The sequence below is a fragment of the Nyctereutes procyonoides genome, unplaced genomic scaffold (genome assembly GCF_905146905.1).
Source record: "Nyctereutes procyonoides isolate TBG_1078 unplaced genomic scaffold, NYPRO_anot_genome, whole genome shotgun sequence".
In the NCBI taxonomy this organism is placed as follows: Eukaryota; Metazoa; Chordata; class Mammalia; order Carnivora; family Canidae; genus Nyctereutes; species Nyctereutes procyonoides.
In genome coordinates this window covers 23169061-23185422 of record NW_026575024.1, presented here as the reverse complement: position 1 = coordinate 23185422, position 16362 = coordinate 23169061, and the positions used below count along the sequence as shown (strand labels likewise).

The 16362-nt window shown below is 40.1% G+C and overlaps 1 protein-coding gene and 1 pseudogene across 3 annotated transcripts in view; one reads left to right on the top strand and one right to left on the bottom strand.

The window, feature by feature from the left end:
* PHF20 (PHD finger protein 20) overlaps window positions 1-16362 on the top strand; it is a 154015-nt gene that overhangs the window by 64925 nt on the left and 72728 nt on the right. For 2 of the 3 annotated variants that reach the window (XM_055303683.1, XM_055303673.1), the window contains exons 3-5: window positions 4282-4453; window positions 6297-6381; window positions 13424-13503. In XM_055303683.1, coding sequence (XP_055159658.1) covers window positions 4282-4453; window positions 6297-6381; window positions 13424-13503 — 337 coding nt within the window. Of the gene's footprint in view, window positions 1-4281; window positions 4454-6296; window positions 6382-13423; window positions 13504-16362 lie in introns of those variants that run through there. The other variant, XM_055303691.1, reaches the window with a different exon arrangement.
* Window positions 15145-15481, bottom strand: LOC129495921 (transmembrane protein 256-like; annotated as a pseudogene).

Below are 16362 nucleotides of genomic sequence, written 5' to 3'. Positions count from 1 at the left end.
TCTCCAGGATCACACCGCTGGCTGAATGTGGCGCCAAACCTCTGAGCCACCGGGGCTGCCCTCACCTAATAGTTTAAAAACTTAATTTGTTTACATGTCTGATTCTCCTCAAGGGCAGGAGTAGGAGTCTTAAAATCCCTTTCAGAACCTGGAGTTGACTGGGCAGATGAAAGTCACTTAAAGTTCTATTGACTAATAAAGCTGAGCTGTTTTCCAAGGCGCAACTAGTGATTTTGATCCCACCAAGTTTTCTGTCTTCTCTGAAATGCAGTTGGTTTTCCCCATCCTCCATGAGTGCCTTGCATCCTTGTATACCTTAGGAAAGTAGGGAAAACGGTCTTCTTAGGAAACCTTGCATACTCCTTGGTTACTGTTGATCCTTCTGGAGAAATTTGTGTAGTCTGCAGATAGTAGGGTGCCTGTGTCCTGTGAAATTATTTGAGCAAGGAAGGGCTTAGCCAAGGGCCTAGAGGTCCTTCTACAGACTCCTGAGTGTATGCATTATTAGAGTTGCTAGTCTAGGAATTTGGAGTTGATTCTGTGGATCTGGACTTGCCAGACTTTTAGATGGCACTGACCAGTGCATATTCAAAATAATTTGCGGTTTATCCTGAGACTGCTGACTTTTTATTTTGCCAAATAAGGATATTTAAAATAAATATCTAGTTACATATATTTTTATAGTTAATACATGCTCATGGTACAACATTCAGAACATACAAAAAGATATACATTGAATAAAATAAGTCTCATACTTCCTCTCCAGTTCCTTAACTATCCAGTTCCCCTCCCAAGAGGCAAACCAGGTTGCTTGATCATCCTTCCAGAGGTAGCCCACGCATTTAAAAACAGGCACGAATGTATTAGCTCTCTCCCCTCCCCCAAGTAAATGGTAGTGCATTCAGTACCATTTTGCATCTTTAGATGTTGAGGTTTTTTCCCACTTTCCTTAGAGATCTTTTAAAATTGGTACATATAGAGCTGATTTAATTTTTTTAATGGCTCCATAATATTAGTAAGAGTATTAAAAACAGGTACCACTGTTTTAATTTAAAAAGTGTATTTATGCACCAAAAATTTAGAAATAATATGATTTTATATAAAGAAAAGTTCTGCAAATTGAATAAATTCAGTTCTGTGAAAAATTAATTCCATACATTGGTCCAAAGACTTTGTTTTGAAAACTATTGCTAGAGATAGTAAGTCATTAAAGAAAGGGCTTTTGAATAGAAGTGTATTAGGTCAGAGTTCGTTATTTTAGGGAGGCTCGCTGGTCTCTGGTAGACTGAACAAATGAGAGGGCAAGAGGAATATAACTGAGATATCCATGTTCTTCTCCCCATTTTTTTAAAGATTTTATTTTTAAGTGATCTCTACACTCAATGTAGGGCGCAAATTCACAACCCCAAGATCAAGAGTCTCATGTGCCAGCAACTGAGCCAGCCAGGTGCCCCCCCCGCCCCCCGCCGTTTTATAAAGATAATTAGGTTTAGGGAATCCTTTTGTCTCCTACTATTGTATTTCATGGTTCATCAGATTGTACAGTTAGCTGGTCTGCTGTCAGGATAGCTTATGTTTGTGGCAGCTGTATGTCAGTTGTATTGGAGTAGGGACTAGTTTCAGGACTGTTTATTCCTTCCGTTATGTTTTTTGGGCACTTCACGTATGTATAGTACCATTCAGAATTTTGAAAAGCATACCCTGTCAGTTTTGTGTGAGAAATACCCACACAAAGTGATAGGGCCTGAACTTATAAAGTGACTGAAACTAGAGGGGGTAGCTGGAGTCTAAGAGCGTTGAGATTGAAGAATTGACCAGATATGTGACCTTTGGGAAGAATAGGGAGAGCAGAATTCATTTGCTCAACATTTATTGAATGCTCAGTATCTGCAGCCTGTTGTGATAGGTTAAACGGCAAACAAACTGCCTTAGAGGTTAATAGTGTAGGACTGGAGAGGATAGAATGTAGAGACACAAGGAAGCAGGCCTGTTTATTTAGGTAACACATGTTTATTAGGACATTGGGGTACTAGGTGCTTGATGTAATAAGAAAGGCTGGAAATGATACAAATCCAGGTTGTAGGGAGAAAATATATGTAGAATCTGAACTTTCTCCATCTGGAATAGCAATCTGATTAATATAAGTGTATTTAAGAGAACAATTGCAAACAATAGTTATTTTTCTTTATTTTTACCATTTATTTATTTTTGGAATGAGCAATATAGTAATATGGTTAAAAAATAAAAAACATTAGGGATCCCTGGGTGGCGCAGCGGTTTGGCGCCTGCCTTTGGCCCAGGGCGCGATCCTGGAGACCTGGGATCGAATCCCACATCGGGCTCCTGGTGCATGGAGCCTGCTTCTCCCTCTGCCTGTGTCTCTGCCTCTCTCTCTCTCTCTCTCTCTCTCTCTCTCTCTCTGTGTGTGTGTGTGTGACTATCATAAAAAAAAATTGTTTTTTTAAAAATAAAGAACATTAAAGTGTATACTACAAAACGTCTCCCTCCCACTTTCAGCCCTTCTCTCCCCTCCCCAGTTCTCCTCTTGTGTCAGTTAGGTTTTAAAGCTGGAAACAGAAACCACTCTGGGTACTTTAACCACAAAAGGATTTAACACAAGAAATTGAGTATTTTCAAAATTGTTGGAAGGGTTGGAAGACTGGGACTCCGGTTGCTATCCTTAAGTATCGATTTGAAGGACCCATCACTGAAGCTGTGTTCCGGAGGTTGGGAAGTCACTACTGCCAGTGCCACTGCTACCCTCAACACTTGCTTAATTCTAAGGAAGACAGTAATTAGACTTTAGATCCTTGCTTCTGCAGACCAGTACATCAGTATTACCAGAGAGCTTGCTTGTTTAAAGCTCTAAGGCTCTAGCTCCACCTGGTAAATCAGAATCTGCATTTTAACAAGATCCTCTGATGATCTGCATTATGTTAAAGTTTGAGAGGCCCTGCACAGGAGCTCTGGATTTGGACACTACAGTTGCCTCTAAACCTGTCGAGTCTTCATGACCTTGATTGCCAGTTGATTAGGGAGTCAGAGAAATGTAGTTGTTGGTTTTTCCAATTCTTGGTCTGGAAGGGGAGGGTAAACTGTTGAACTGTTGACCTGACCATACTTCTATAAGTAACCATTGTTAGATTCTTGTGTAAGATATATATATATATATATATATATATATATATATATATTTTAGCCATTGCTACCCCTAATTTTTTTTTAATTTTTATTTATTTATGATAGTCACACAGAGAGAGAGGCAGAGACACGGGCAGAGGGAGAAGCAGGCTCCATAGTCACAGAGAGAGAGAGAGAGAGAGAGAGAGAGAGAGAGAGAGAGAAAGAGAGAGAGGGGCAGAGGTTCCATGCACCGGGAGCCCGACGTGGGATTCAATCCCGGGTCTCCAGGATCGCGCCCTGGGCCAAAGGCAGGCGCTAAACCGCTGCGCCACCCAGGGATCCCTTGTGTAAGATATTTTAATGCATATTTAAGCATATATAAACACACTTTCCATTTTTTTTTTAAAGATTTATTTGTTTGAGAGATTGAGACAGCATGGGGGGGGGGTGGGCAGAGGGAGAAGCAGACTCTCACTGAGCAAGGAGCCCAGTGTGGGGTTTGATCCCAGGACCCCAAGATCATGACCTGAGCCGAAGTCAGGTGTTTCACTCAGACACCCCTACTTTTTCATCTTTTAAAAAATAAACAATAGCTTACCATACACAATGTTCTGTACCTTGCTGTTTTCATTTAATAGTTTGTCTTGAGAGAGCTTTCCATATCATGACATAGAACCATTTTGTTTTTTTAACAGCTGTATGGTATTCTATATGGATTGTAACATTCTTAAATTGAGGCTATCTAATACAGTCTGGGTTGCATGGTCATTCTAATTTATTGGCACATATAAAATATAATCTAGTTGTTAAATGTTTGCATCCTGCTTCCTTTGTCCTCTGGTCTGTGTGTATGTCCTCTGGTTTAATTAACTTGCACTATAACTGAGTTTCTGGGTATCCTTCTTCTACATGACAGAACTCAGGCTCTGAAAAGTCAGTTTAATAATTCATAAACTAACGAATGTCCAGGTTGGGATTTGGACCTCAAGTCTGTTAGCCTCCATAACTTGCAATTTGATGCAATTACACAGAGTCTCTAAATGGTAGGCTTTATTTAGTACTTTGGTAATGCAGTCCTTTGGGAAGAGGTTTGGCAGGGTACTATTTTGGATATTTTGAGCAGATATTAAAGGCGTTTAACTTTTTTTTCTGACTCAGGTATCCAGCTCACATAGAAGACATTGACTACGAAGAAGGAAAAGTACTCATCCATTTCAAGCGTTGGAATCATCGTTATGATGAGTGGTTTTGCTGGGACAGTCCTTATTTACGTCCTTTAGAGAAAATACAGCTGAGGAAAGAGGGCTTACATGAAGATGAAGGATCTTCTGTGAGTATCAAATCTGTAATGAGCTGGGTCAGCCGTTGAGTACTTTATGTTCCAGCCTTTGATGTTCAGTGTGAAAGTCAGTAGCAGCTGGGGACCAATCCTTATTTAGGCCTGTAGTTATAACCCTGAAATTTCCATGGCACCTGGGCTCTTGAAGAATCTCATTTGTCATCTGTCTGTATGATGTGATTGACATGACAGCTCATAAACTAACTTGACTGAAAAGCATTGAAGATGAATGGGGACCTTATCTCTTTCTTTGAAACCACTGTATCCCTTTGGATCATTTATTAAACTTATTTGTTGTCTGGCCATTTATTTATTTTTTTTAATTTTTTTAAATTATTTATTTATTTATGATAGTCACACAGTGAGAGAGAGAGAGGCAGAGACATAGGCAGAGGGAGAAACAGGTTCCATGCACCGGGAGCCTGACGTGGGATTCGATCCCGGGTCTCCAGGATCGCGCCCTGGGCCAAAGGCAAGCGCCAAACCGCTGCGCCACCCAGGGATCCCTGTCTGGCCATTTATTAAGCAGTCATTCCATGTAGAGCCTCATATCAAGTCTTATATAAACTTTAAAAAAAATGTTATTTGGGACGCGTGGCTGGCTCAGTGGTTGAGTGCCTGCTTTCCTCTCAGGGCGTGATCCTGGAGTCTTGGGATCGAGTCCCACATCAGGCTCCCTGCATGGAGCCTGCTTTTCCCTCTGCCTGTCTCTGCCTCTCCCTCTTTCTCTCTCTCTCTGTCTCTCACGAATAAATAAATAAAAACTTTAAAAAAGTTATTTATTTTTTGAGAGAGAGAGCGCGTGCACAGGTGTAAGCATGGGGAGGGGTACAGGGAAAAGGAGAAGCGAAGCAGACTCCCTGCTGATCCAGCGTGGGGCTGGATTCCAGGATCCTGAGATTATGACTAGCCAAAGGCAGACGCTTAACCAATTGAGCCACTTAGGCACTCCCTTTTATAAACTCTGGAGTGGTACCTGGCTGGCTTAGTTGGTAGAGTGTGTGACTCTTGATCTTGTGGTTGTGAGTTCGAGCCCCACATTGGGTGTGGAGTCTACCTTAAAAAGAAAAAAAACTTTTGAAAATCTTGGAATTGGACTATATTCCTTTTTCTAAATTTCATTGCTGTGCCTGGAGCTTTTACTGATTTCAGAATGAAGAATTAAGTATTATTTTTGGAAAAAAAAAGTATTATTTTTGAGTTTTTTAAACAGGCATTGAGACATCTGTAGAAATTCTGCTGCCTTTGGATCTCAGTCCTGGATTCTGTTTTTCATTTGAATCCTGGCCAGGAAACTTGAACTCTTGCTGTGTGTCATTCCTTCCCCACCCCTGCCCCCATTTAATATTGTTTCCTGTTGTCCAATTTGTTTGCTCATATTCATTCTATAAACTGTATCAGTGCAAACTGTGTGCTGGGAAAATGGTATGAAATATTAAAGGTGAATGGGTGCTTCCTTTGGCAACAGACCCTTTAAATATGTGGGGTGGCATTAGGTGGCATGAATGCGGTTTCCCTTAAACTGCGGTAGCTTCCCTCCTTCCAACTCATATAGTGGGTGTTCCTAGTGGTCCTGGGCTCAGGGTCAGTGTCGGAGGTATCATCGGTGCTGTGCTATGCCTGGCCAGACCTAGGACAGGAAGTCTTGTTTTCCAGCCCTTTTGGTTTTTCTACAGTTTTGAGCAGCAGAAAACATCTTCCTCCATCCCAGTAGCTATCTCCCATCTCCCACTATTGTCAGCCCAGCCTCTCTCACAGAATCTGGTACTATATGCGTCCTATGAAATTGGATTAGTAACAGGTCTTTTTTTGTTGTTTTTTTATTGCCTTTTAGGAATTTCAAATAAACGAACAGGTCCTTGCTTGCTGGTCTGATTGTCGTTTTTACCCAGCCAAAGTCACTGCTGTAAACAAGGACGGTAAGGCATTTGAGTTGTAATTGTTTTTATTCATGACTTAGGGGGAAGTTTGTAATATTAGAGTCTGATAGTATATTTTCAGCATGTAACTATTGTCTAGGAATTCTCTCTCAGGTTAATCTCTATGTGAGGAATTAGGAAGAAATTATAAATGGAGAGAAAGCTGGATTAAAAAGAGGAATTTTGATTATCTTCTAAATTTTCATAATAGTTTTCTATAAAATAGTTATGGTTCATCCATAATAGTTACTGTGCTAGTAAGTGTGCAGTTTCTTGTCCAGGAGTTCCTAATATAATTGATGAATTATTAATATAATTGATGATTTGTACCTAGAAATGAACATTAATAAACATTTCTTAATATGATTTGTGGGGGGTGCCTGGCTGGCTCAGTCGGTCGAGCATGTGACTCTGGATCTCCAGGTCATGAATTCAAGCCCTACATTGGGTTTGGAGCCTATTTAAAAAATGCCTTGTGGATGCAATGTGATTGAGGATGATCTGTAATATCAAAGTTGCTAGTTGAAATTGGACCCCTGGGATTTAGAGCACTGAGTTGGGATGCCTTTGCCAGAGTTTAGAACCTGTGAGGAGTCAAGACTGGGAACATGACCCAAAGAGTCTCATTTTGCTAGTACAAAGGAAAAAGAAGGATTAAGATAATATGCATGGTCAGCATCCTGACACTGAGAGAATAGACTCTGGGTCTGAGTGATACCTTTTTATGGGCATTTCCTATCAGGATATTTATGATATGTCCATGATCTCTCCAGTGAATGTTTAGGCTAGTCATACCTTTTAGTACCACTGTTAGTGGTGACTATAAGGTCACATTGACTTTTTATTTGGTGAGGTTATTTTGGTATTCATTCAGCACTCTGTTAAATGCTGGACCTGGGGCGGACCAAACTGAGAATGGATTGAAATGGTCAAAAATGAACGTATGTTTGCATATGGCAGAACTTTCTGTTCCTCTTTTGCTACATTCACCCCACCCCAAAGCCCCTAGCTGTTAGGCCAGTGTGGGTTAACTCTGCTAAAATGTAGGTTATCCTGAAAGCACATTCCTGTTGCCTCAGGCTTCCAAAGCAAGGTTGTATCTTTTAAGGTGTCTAAGCAGTTACTGATACTCCAGTTCCTAGTTGATTAAGTCTTTTTGGCTACTCTCTTATTTCCATGAATTTCTTTTATAAGCTTGTGTTCACAGTATAATCCTCTGTTACTACTTTTCATATGTATCAATTTAGCCTAAAAACATATTTTAGCTTACATGTTATTAAACTGCCTTTTTTAGTAAATGAATAGTTTACTTTTTCAGGGTCTTATTTTCAAGATTAATAATTTTTTCTGCTCTTACTGGATTTAAATCATAGGATATGAAATGTAGGTGTTTTATATCTTCATAGAAAGTCTATTAGGTTGATTTATGCTGATCAATCATATTTTCGTTCTATATAATATCCGCTGGAGGTGTGCTCCCTTGGAAAAATGGCTGGCCCTTAGATCAGATAAAAGTTATGGTAGTAACTCTGTAGATAAAGGAGGTTGTAGAAAGGAAGCAGTATTTCTCTTTTGATCCTGTGATGTCCTGGAGTCATATGGAAGATAGAAAGGAGGCCATGGGGGTTGGATGAGGAAGTGGCAAAGGAGAAAATGCAGATTGTGGAAGAGGTTTGAGGAACCTTGGGAGCAGTCTCGCAGAGGGGTAGGGTGCTGTCTTGGTGGAGGCAGTAGAGGCTTAGGAATCTACTGTTTGCATCTAATATCTGCAGAGCCCAAAGCTGGGCATCATGGATTTAAAGGGGGGAAAAAAAAGAGAGAAAACTATTTCAAGGCAGTATGAAATAGGTGTTGCTATAGAGTCGCCAGGAGGAGGCAGTATGGGAACAGAAGGGTGCAGATAAATCATAATGGGAGGAGAGAGGGACCCCTGTCTGCAGTTACTGTTTTGTGTGTGTGTGTGTGTGTGTGTGTGTGTGTGTGTGTGTGTGTATGTGTATGTGTGTATGTGGATGGGTCTGGAATTTTTTGAAATAATCATTTAAGTACTAAAAGTCATTGGCCACCTTATCTGCCATAGTTAAGATTTTTAAATGTCTTTTATTTTTTTTAAAGGATTTTATTTATTTATTCATGAGAGACACAGAGAGAAAGAGAGGCAGAGACACAGGCAGAGGGAGAAGCAGGCTCCATGCAGGGAGCCTGACGTGGGACTCGATCCCAGGTCTCCAGGATCACACCCTGGGCTGAAGGTGGCGCTAAACCGCTGAGCCACCCGGGGGCTGCCCTTAAATGTCTTTTAAACCGGGGCAACCAGAGATTTACAAGTTGTTTTAAAACATATTTTCAGGGCAGCCCTGGTGGTTCAGTGATTTAGCGCTGCCTTCAGCCCGGGGTGTGATCCTGGAGACCCGGGATCAAGTCCCGTGTCGGGCTCCCTGCATGGAGCCTGCTTCTCCCTCTGCCTATGTCTCTACCTCTCTACCTCTCTCTCTCTCTCTCTCTCTCTCTCTCTCTCTCTCTGCCTCTCATGAATAAATAAATAAAATCTTTAAATAAGAAAACAAACAAAACATATTTTCAGGGATGTCTGGGTAGCTCAGTGGTTGAGCGTCTGCCTTTGGCTCAGGGTGTGATCCCAGGGTCCTGGGATTGAGTCCCACATGAGGTTTCTTGCAGGGAGCCTGCTTCTCCTTCTACCTATGTCTCTGCCTCCTCTCTGTGTCTCTCATGAATAAATAAATATAATGTTTAAAAAATATTTTTTTTTCCTCCATGAGCTAAAATGATCAGAGGGAGAGTCTTCATATAATGATTATTCCTAAAATAGTCATTTGCCACCCTAATAATATTGGTTTTGTAATCTCTGAATTCTGTCCAGTGAATTTTAGTTAACTGAAGAACATTGAATATGAGTGGAGATTTCTGCCAGAACCAGTTTTCCTTAGAGTTCTTGGGTCTGAAGTCCTAACTGGTCTTGAGACCAATTGGAAGGGAGAGGAGAGGAAAGTGGAGGGGAAATCCTGAAAGTTAGTGGAATTGGCTGGGTAGTATTATTGCCACATTTTGGATTGTGAGGGAAAGCTAACCTTTATGAGATCTCAGATGTGTGCCTGATTTTGAAATAATGACTTTTAGGTGCTGCCTTTGGGTTAGATTTTATCCATGGGAGCTGGTGGACAGTTTCTAGTATGATTCTAGTAATTGCAGGATGGAGAAAGACAATGCTGGGTTCTGTTTTTCACTCTTTGCCTGGTATTTTCTACTCTGCCTCCATTTCATCTGCCACCACAGCCTAATGGCACTGTGAGGAAAAGCTCTGCTGGCAAGGTACCCCCTTTATTTGCTATAAAAGTCATTCTGTGTTGTTGGTTCTGCTAGGAGAAGCTGGGCATACAATGAAGTCACACCCTATAGATTAATCTTTGGAAGACTTGGGGTCACTTTCTTGCCACTCCTAACCTTCTTGTTGGTTTTCCTGAGGCTGAGTGTTGAGGCTGCTGGGGCTGGGAGTCTGGCATAGTTGAAACATACCTAAAAGGCAACTTTAGAGTTTCTTAAAGGAGTAATTAAGCACTTGGAAACTGGGGAGGACAGTGCAATGTTATTTAGCCCTTTTCACCTGCAGTAGTTCTTTGGCAGTGACAGTCAAGCATCATTGCATGTGAAGGCAGCCACCCATGGTTAGCCTTGTTAGCCCCTCCATCTGTGCTGGTGTAAAGGATGGGATTCTGCTTCCAGGAAATCTTTGTTCAGAAGCCATCTCTGGTGAGTTGACCTCAGCTCTTTGCTGGGGCTGCTCAGCTCTCCTTTGTTACACTGGAGATGGCAGAGCCACTTTTGTGTCAGGGCATTGTGTCCCTAGTCATGGGCCTCACTGCTCTCCACGACGTTCTCTGGGGGAAACAGAAAGTAGGTTTGCATTTTCATCAAAATGAGGAATTGTTCCTTCCTGTTGATCTGTGATTCTTTAACTCAAGTAAACAGGCGAATCAGGTCCCTCTTCCTTGAAATTATTCATATTCTTTAAGTCACGTGTCCCCTGTTCCCTTAGTTCAATCTTCAGTCCAGTGCCTAAAGTCTGCATTCATAACAGGAGATTCTTTAGAAATGATCTTATTTCTAGAGTCTCTTGTTGAAGCAGTTACTATTTTTTGTCTTCTTCATGCTGTAACTGATCCTACATTTGAAATGTGGGGACTGTGTGAACAGCTTTGCACAGAAATAAAAGGAAGATTTAGGCCCACACATGCAGGTGCTAGCTTTGCTCTTACCTTCTATGTGGGGAAGGGAGGGAGAGGGAGAAGCAGATTCCTCACTGAGCAGGGAGCCTGGGACTCCAGGTTCATGACCTGAGCCTAAGGGGAGATGCTTAACCAACTGAGCCATGCAAGCACCCCAGGAAGACATTCTTTCAGTTGTACAGGAACCATTAAAGTAGATGTGAGGCCTCTCAGAAATAGGCCTGGGCCACCATTGTCCATGGGATGTGTTATTTTTTTCCTTCTGATTTATTGAAGCCCAAGTTAGGCTGTGTACATGATCAAGGAGAAAGTTTTGAGATAGTCCCTTATGACTCTGGAAGTAAAAAGGGTCAGGGCCAGGATATTGCTATCTTAAGGTCAGTGATCCCTTAGTACCTTTGGCCATAATGTGAGTCACTTCAGAGTGGCCTTTGATGCTCTGGTCTGTGGTTTGGACTTTAGACTGAGGGACTTGGGGAATAGGCAGTTTGGTGTGGTGGAAGAAGAATTGGTCAGAGGTCAGTAGAGAGGCTTAGCTTCTAATCCCAACTCTGCTTAGCTCTTTATGGAACTCAGGGCACAGCCCTTCATTTAAGGCCTCCTTTTTGAGCCTGCCATCAGGAGTAAGCTTTAAAATTTACCACAAATAGCTGAAAATGTCCTTGTGGATGTTTGAAATGTATATAAAAATAGACAGTTTTCATTTTGATATAATTGGAGCTTTCTTTCTTGGTAAGATAGTTGAAGGGGTATAGGCTTGGGTGTTTCATTGGCACACTTGATATTTAAGATTTAATGAGAGTTGGTTCTTAATGCTCCCATCCCCAGGCTGGCCAGAACCATGTCATGGTTGCTTGAAAAGGGTATGTTTAGAGTTCCATAGTATTGCTTATCATTGTTTCTTTGCTTGCCAGTGCCCTTACAATAGAGACAGAAAGATAAGATCCCAGGCCTTTGTTGTAAGAACTCATCAGTTATTGCTGAGCGGCTTTATGTAGAATCCTTTATCATAGCCTGATATCTAATTGCTTGTTTTAACCAATCAAGCATCACTATATATCGTTGTGTCTAGTTTACTAGCCACTTTGTTCTGTGTTGGTGACACTTGTGACAGATAATCAACTTTATTTTGTAATTACCACATGTAAAGTTCAATAGGTAATTACTAATTTTCTGTGGCAGTATACTAGAATCACCAGAAACATTTGTTAAAACACATGGAGTTTTTTGGGGGTGGTGCTGGTAATTTACATTTCTAAAAGTTGGCAGGAGTTGCTGATGCTGCTGGTCTGGGCACCATACTTCGAGAAGCCCTGGTCTACAGTGGACCAGATGCTGTGTGAGAGAGAAATCAGTGTGGGATGTGGTCCCTGGCCTTAGAGAGCCTGCCTTTGGTTTGGGATCTGCCTTCTCCGTGAGGGTAAGACCTAAGTTGAGACCCTGCAGGCAAGGTGCCAAAATGAGTATTTGAGAATATCAGAGCAGGGAAAAATCTTTCTAGCTAGGAAGTCAGGAAGCTTTTACAGAACTCTTGTGGTCATTTGAAGTAAGTGTTTAAGGATCAATGAGTAGCACATTTTAGAGAGGAAAAGACTTTGATGATGATGTGGAGGTGGAAATGTCACAAGGCAGCTTCATTAGGTGCCAAGTAGCTCATCCCTTTGAGTTGGGCGGTATTATATGTTGGTAATGACAAACAAGGTTTGGAAAATAATTGAGCTAAGATTGAATTGGATTTTGAATAATACAGAGTAAAGCTTTCATTAGAGGTAGCTAGCCATTGACAGGCCCTACCTATTTCAGACTGGTGGCGAGCTGGAGTGGGGTGGGGAGGGGAGAGAATTTATAAAGAGGTAATTAGCTGGAAGGTCTTAGCCCTTGTTGCATTCTTTTGCTGTCAGCCCTTGGGGTTTTTTTCCCTTCCCTGTTTGGTGGGAAATTGATCTTGAAAACTGACTGATGATGTTTGCCAATAGTAAACCATTAGGTGATTGCCAGTAGCTCACTGGTAATCTTGACAAGATTAACGATGATTTTTTTTTTTTTAAATTCCTGGGACCTAAAAAATAAAATAAAAGTTCTGGTGGGGGGCGGGGGAAAGGTGGGTTCTAAGATGCAAATGTTTGAAAGAGTTGGTTCGAGTGCAACTAATGAGAACTTTTGTATTGTTGTTGGATGCCTTATTTGGGAAGAAGAAGATTTGGATTTTTGGCTTCAGTCTTATAGCAGAGTGATTTCTTTTCTAATGGAATAAAACTGACAATGTTGCAGGGATCATTTAGTGTTTTGGCCAAGTCCCTGTTTAGATACTGTAACATGAGGTTATTCATATGGATTATGAGATTAATGTGACCTCTAAAAATACAATATCTTTAGTAAGCCCTCGTGTTTCTTTTAAGATTTAAAGGATATTACCACTCTTAAGCCCAGAAAATAAAAATTTATGAAAAATTAATTCACCAAGCAATAAATAAATGTGCATTTTCCTCACATTCTTAATTGTTTTACTGCTCTTTGTTCTTGGACTAAATTCAATGCAATTCTGTTTTTCCATCAGAAAGCAGATGCATTTTGATTTGTATAGATAAAGAGAAAACTTACTATGTAATTTTGACTAAGAAATGCAGGCATGCATACTTGTTATTATCTTGGACATAAATAACTGCATGTGTTTCTTAAGATTTTAATTCTCATACATTTATTATTGTGGTTGGAGTTCCCTTGTGTTTATGCTTTGAAAAGTTTTGTTGCTTTCATGAAACTGCCAAGTTAAATCATGATATCTTCTTGAATTTTAGGTACTTACACTGTGAAATTTTATGATGGAGTAGTTCAGACTGTCAAACATATTCATGTCAAAGCTTTTTCCAAAGATCAGGTGAGAAATGTGGTTTTGTGCTTTGTGGTATGAATAATACTAACATTGTAGTTTTGTTTCTCAAATACAGACATTTGAGAAACATTTGTTTCTCAAAACATTCATTTTTACATTTGTTTATGATGGCAAAGTCTTTATTTCCTTTACCTGACACAATTTCACTAGAAAGCCATACACAGGTTTTCAGAAAACAGGTTTTCAGAAATTATTAATATTTGTGTCTCTCTGCCATTTCCTGTTACATGTATTCCTTATCTTTTCTCAAACCTCTTTGGGTTATTATTCTTTTTTTCACTCTCCCTGTGCCATATCCCTAGAGCTGTTACTTATCATAGGGAACTTGCTAATGTTTGAGGAAGCCTAAAGTGTATTTTCTCCTCCTCTAACTTTGTCCTTCAGCTCAGGACCATGACTTGGTGGTTTCAGAACTATGGTTTGGCTTGAATTTGGCAATTACTTGTGCTAGATATGCCTAGATATTCCTGTTGTCCCAGTCACCACACATAATTTGCTTGAACATGGGACAGGAGTTTTGATATTGGAAATAGGAGCTATCTGGAAATGTTGTCTACTCTTTTCATACTTTTTTCCCCTTTAGTCTTTTTCATGTTTATGCCTTAATGAAATAGGTGAGGGGAAAGCAAGATCAAAATTTGAATATTGATTTCTTAAAACTTCTGATTGTTACTAATTGTTACCTCTGTGGGTAGTTGTTGATGTGACAGTATTTGGTGATGCTGGAGCTTGTTGGGTCTTTTCTTATGATCAAATACTTCTACTTATCACAAATTTTAGTAAATTCTTCTGTACATATACTTGGTGATTTCAAAGGATTGCGATACGTAATATCTTTCATTTTTTTGATAAATGATATCTTTAAAAGGTAGCCTTAATGTTTTTGCCTTTTGCTAGCCTTCCTTTTCAGAAAATTGAAACAGTTATAAAGCTTTAGCTCTGAAGGTGTTTTCTCTGTGATTATTTGCCCCTCAGGCATCTAAGGAGCTACTGTATAGTACTCTAAAATGTTATTTTATGGAGTGCCTGGCTCAATCAGAATATGTGACTCTTGATCACAGAGTTGTGAGTTTGAGCCCCACATGCAGTGTAGAGGTTACTTAAAATTTAAAAAATAAATAAAGTGTTATTTTGGCCTTAAATTTGACATTTTTTCTATTGAGTTTGTGGAATGAGTTAATATAGATAGAGGACTATATTAATAACTTGTTCAGAATTGTCAGATTGTATCTAGAACCTCCCCAAATGGAAGTCTAGATAACATTCAGCTGTTTACTCTGCCACAGTGAAGAAATTGGTAGCACTCGTGGGGCTTTGGGTTTGAGATGAGCACCTTACCCAGTGTGGATTTGTGGGTGCTTCTGTTCCCAATCCCCAGCTATCCGTGAGTGTCTCACCTCACCTCCGACCTGCAAGGTGGTCAGGTATAGGCCCATGGTTCCTGCTTGTGTTTGTTTTTTTTCTTCCAAGACAGCATTGTATTTGGGTAAATGACTTCTCAGTTCTCTTTAATGCTAAGAATCTAGGGTTCTTTTTCTTTTTATTTTTTTAAATATGCCTTTCTCTTTTAATCCCCTCCCTGCTTCAACTCTTAAAAAAGTACCCAAAAATTAAATACAAGGAAGCTCAGAGAGCCAAGATAAGCCAGCCCAAGATTAGCAGTCTTCCTTCCACAGGGGCCAAAGTATGGATGCTGAGTCTCCATTCTGCCTAATGGTAAAAGCTGGTGCAGAATAAAGTCGTTCCAGACAGGAGTAACCCGGCCCCCAGGGCCTTTCTGCAACAGGGCACCCCTAACAGGGCCAGGCTGTGTAAGAAGTGGTGTTTGTTGGCCTCATCGAAGAGCTCCTTCCCGTAGGCATCTGGAAACTCGGGGCCCTGCATCTTGTAGGAGGCCAAGCCTAAGGCCTCCGGCTCTAGTCAAGCTACCCAAGTGGTGGAAAGTAGCCCCTGGTCTGGCCATGGCAGTGGATGGTCATGCATCTCCAAAGCTTTAATTTCTTAAAAATATCTGTCACAGACAACTTTTAAAGCTTTCTTCATGTATTATTAGAATAGATTGAGGTTTTTTTTCTGTGTCATCATACTCCTCTAAATGTTTTGATAATTTATATATTAGAAACATTTTTTGAAGTTATAAAAATAATACATTAGCTGTAGAAAATTTGTAAACTATAGAAAAGCACAAAGAAAATAAAAATGATATAATTCTGTTGTCTAGATACAATTGCTTTTAGCATATTGGTGTATATCCTGTGTTTTTTGTTAAATATATTTTCAAAACTGGGGTCATATAGTGTATTACTGTTCTACATTTTGCTCTCTTTTTGTTCTAAAGGGGGGTATATCTTGCTCTTTTAACGAAATAACATTTTCTTAAGTTCTTAATAGTGAATGAGAATATGGCTTCTGTAATATGCCTATAACTGTACTGTGTATAACCAATTACCTAATGGTCACTTATAAGGATATTTGTAAATCTGGATGTACAAATCCAATTATTCTGTTAGAAAATTCCATTTCTAGGAATTCATTCTAGTTCAAAAGTATAAACTTTTAATCTTTTGACACAAACTGGTAACATGTTTTTTCTCTCCACCAGGGTGGTTATAATTTGTAGTTCTGCCAGCAGTTACTGAGGAGTGCTTGTTCTCAAACCTGCTTTCAGAAAATTTGGGGGCTTGAAAAAAATATTTCCTTCTAGGCTCTAATCACAAGGATTCTCCTTGCTTATTATTTTTCCTGATGAGACAAATTAGACATTTATTCCCTGAATATTTAGGCACTGCTTCCAACTTTAGGGAGAGATCTGTGTGTCTTGTGTGTGCTAGGTGCTGGGGATTC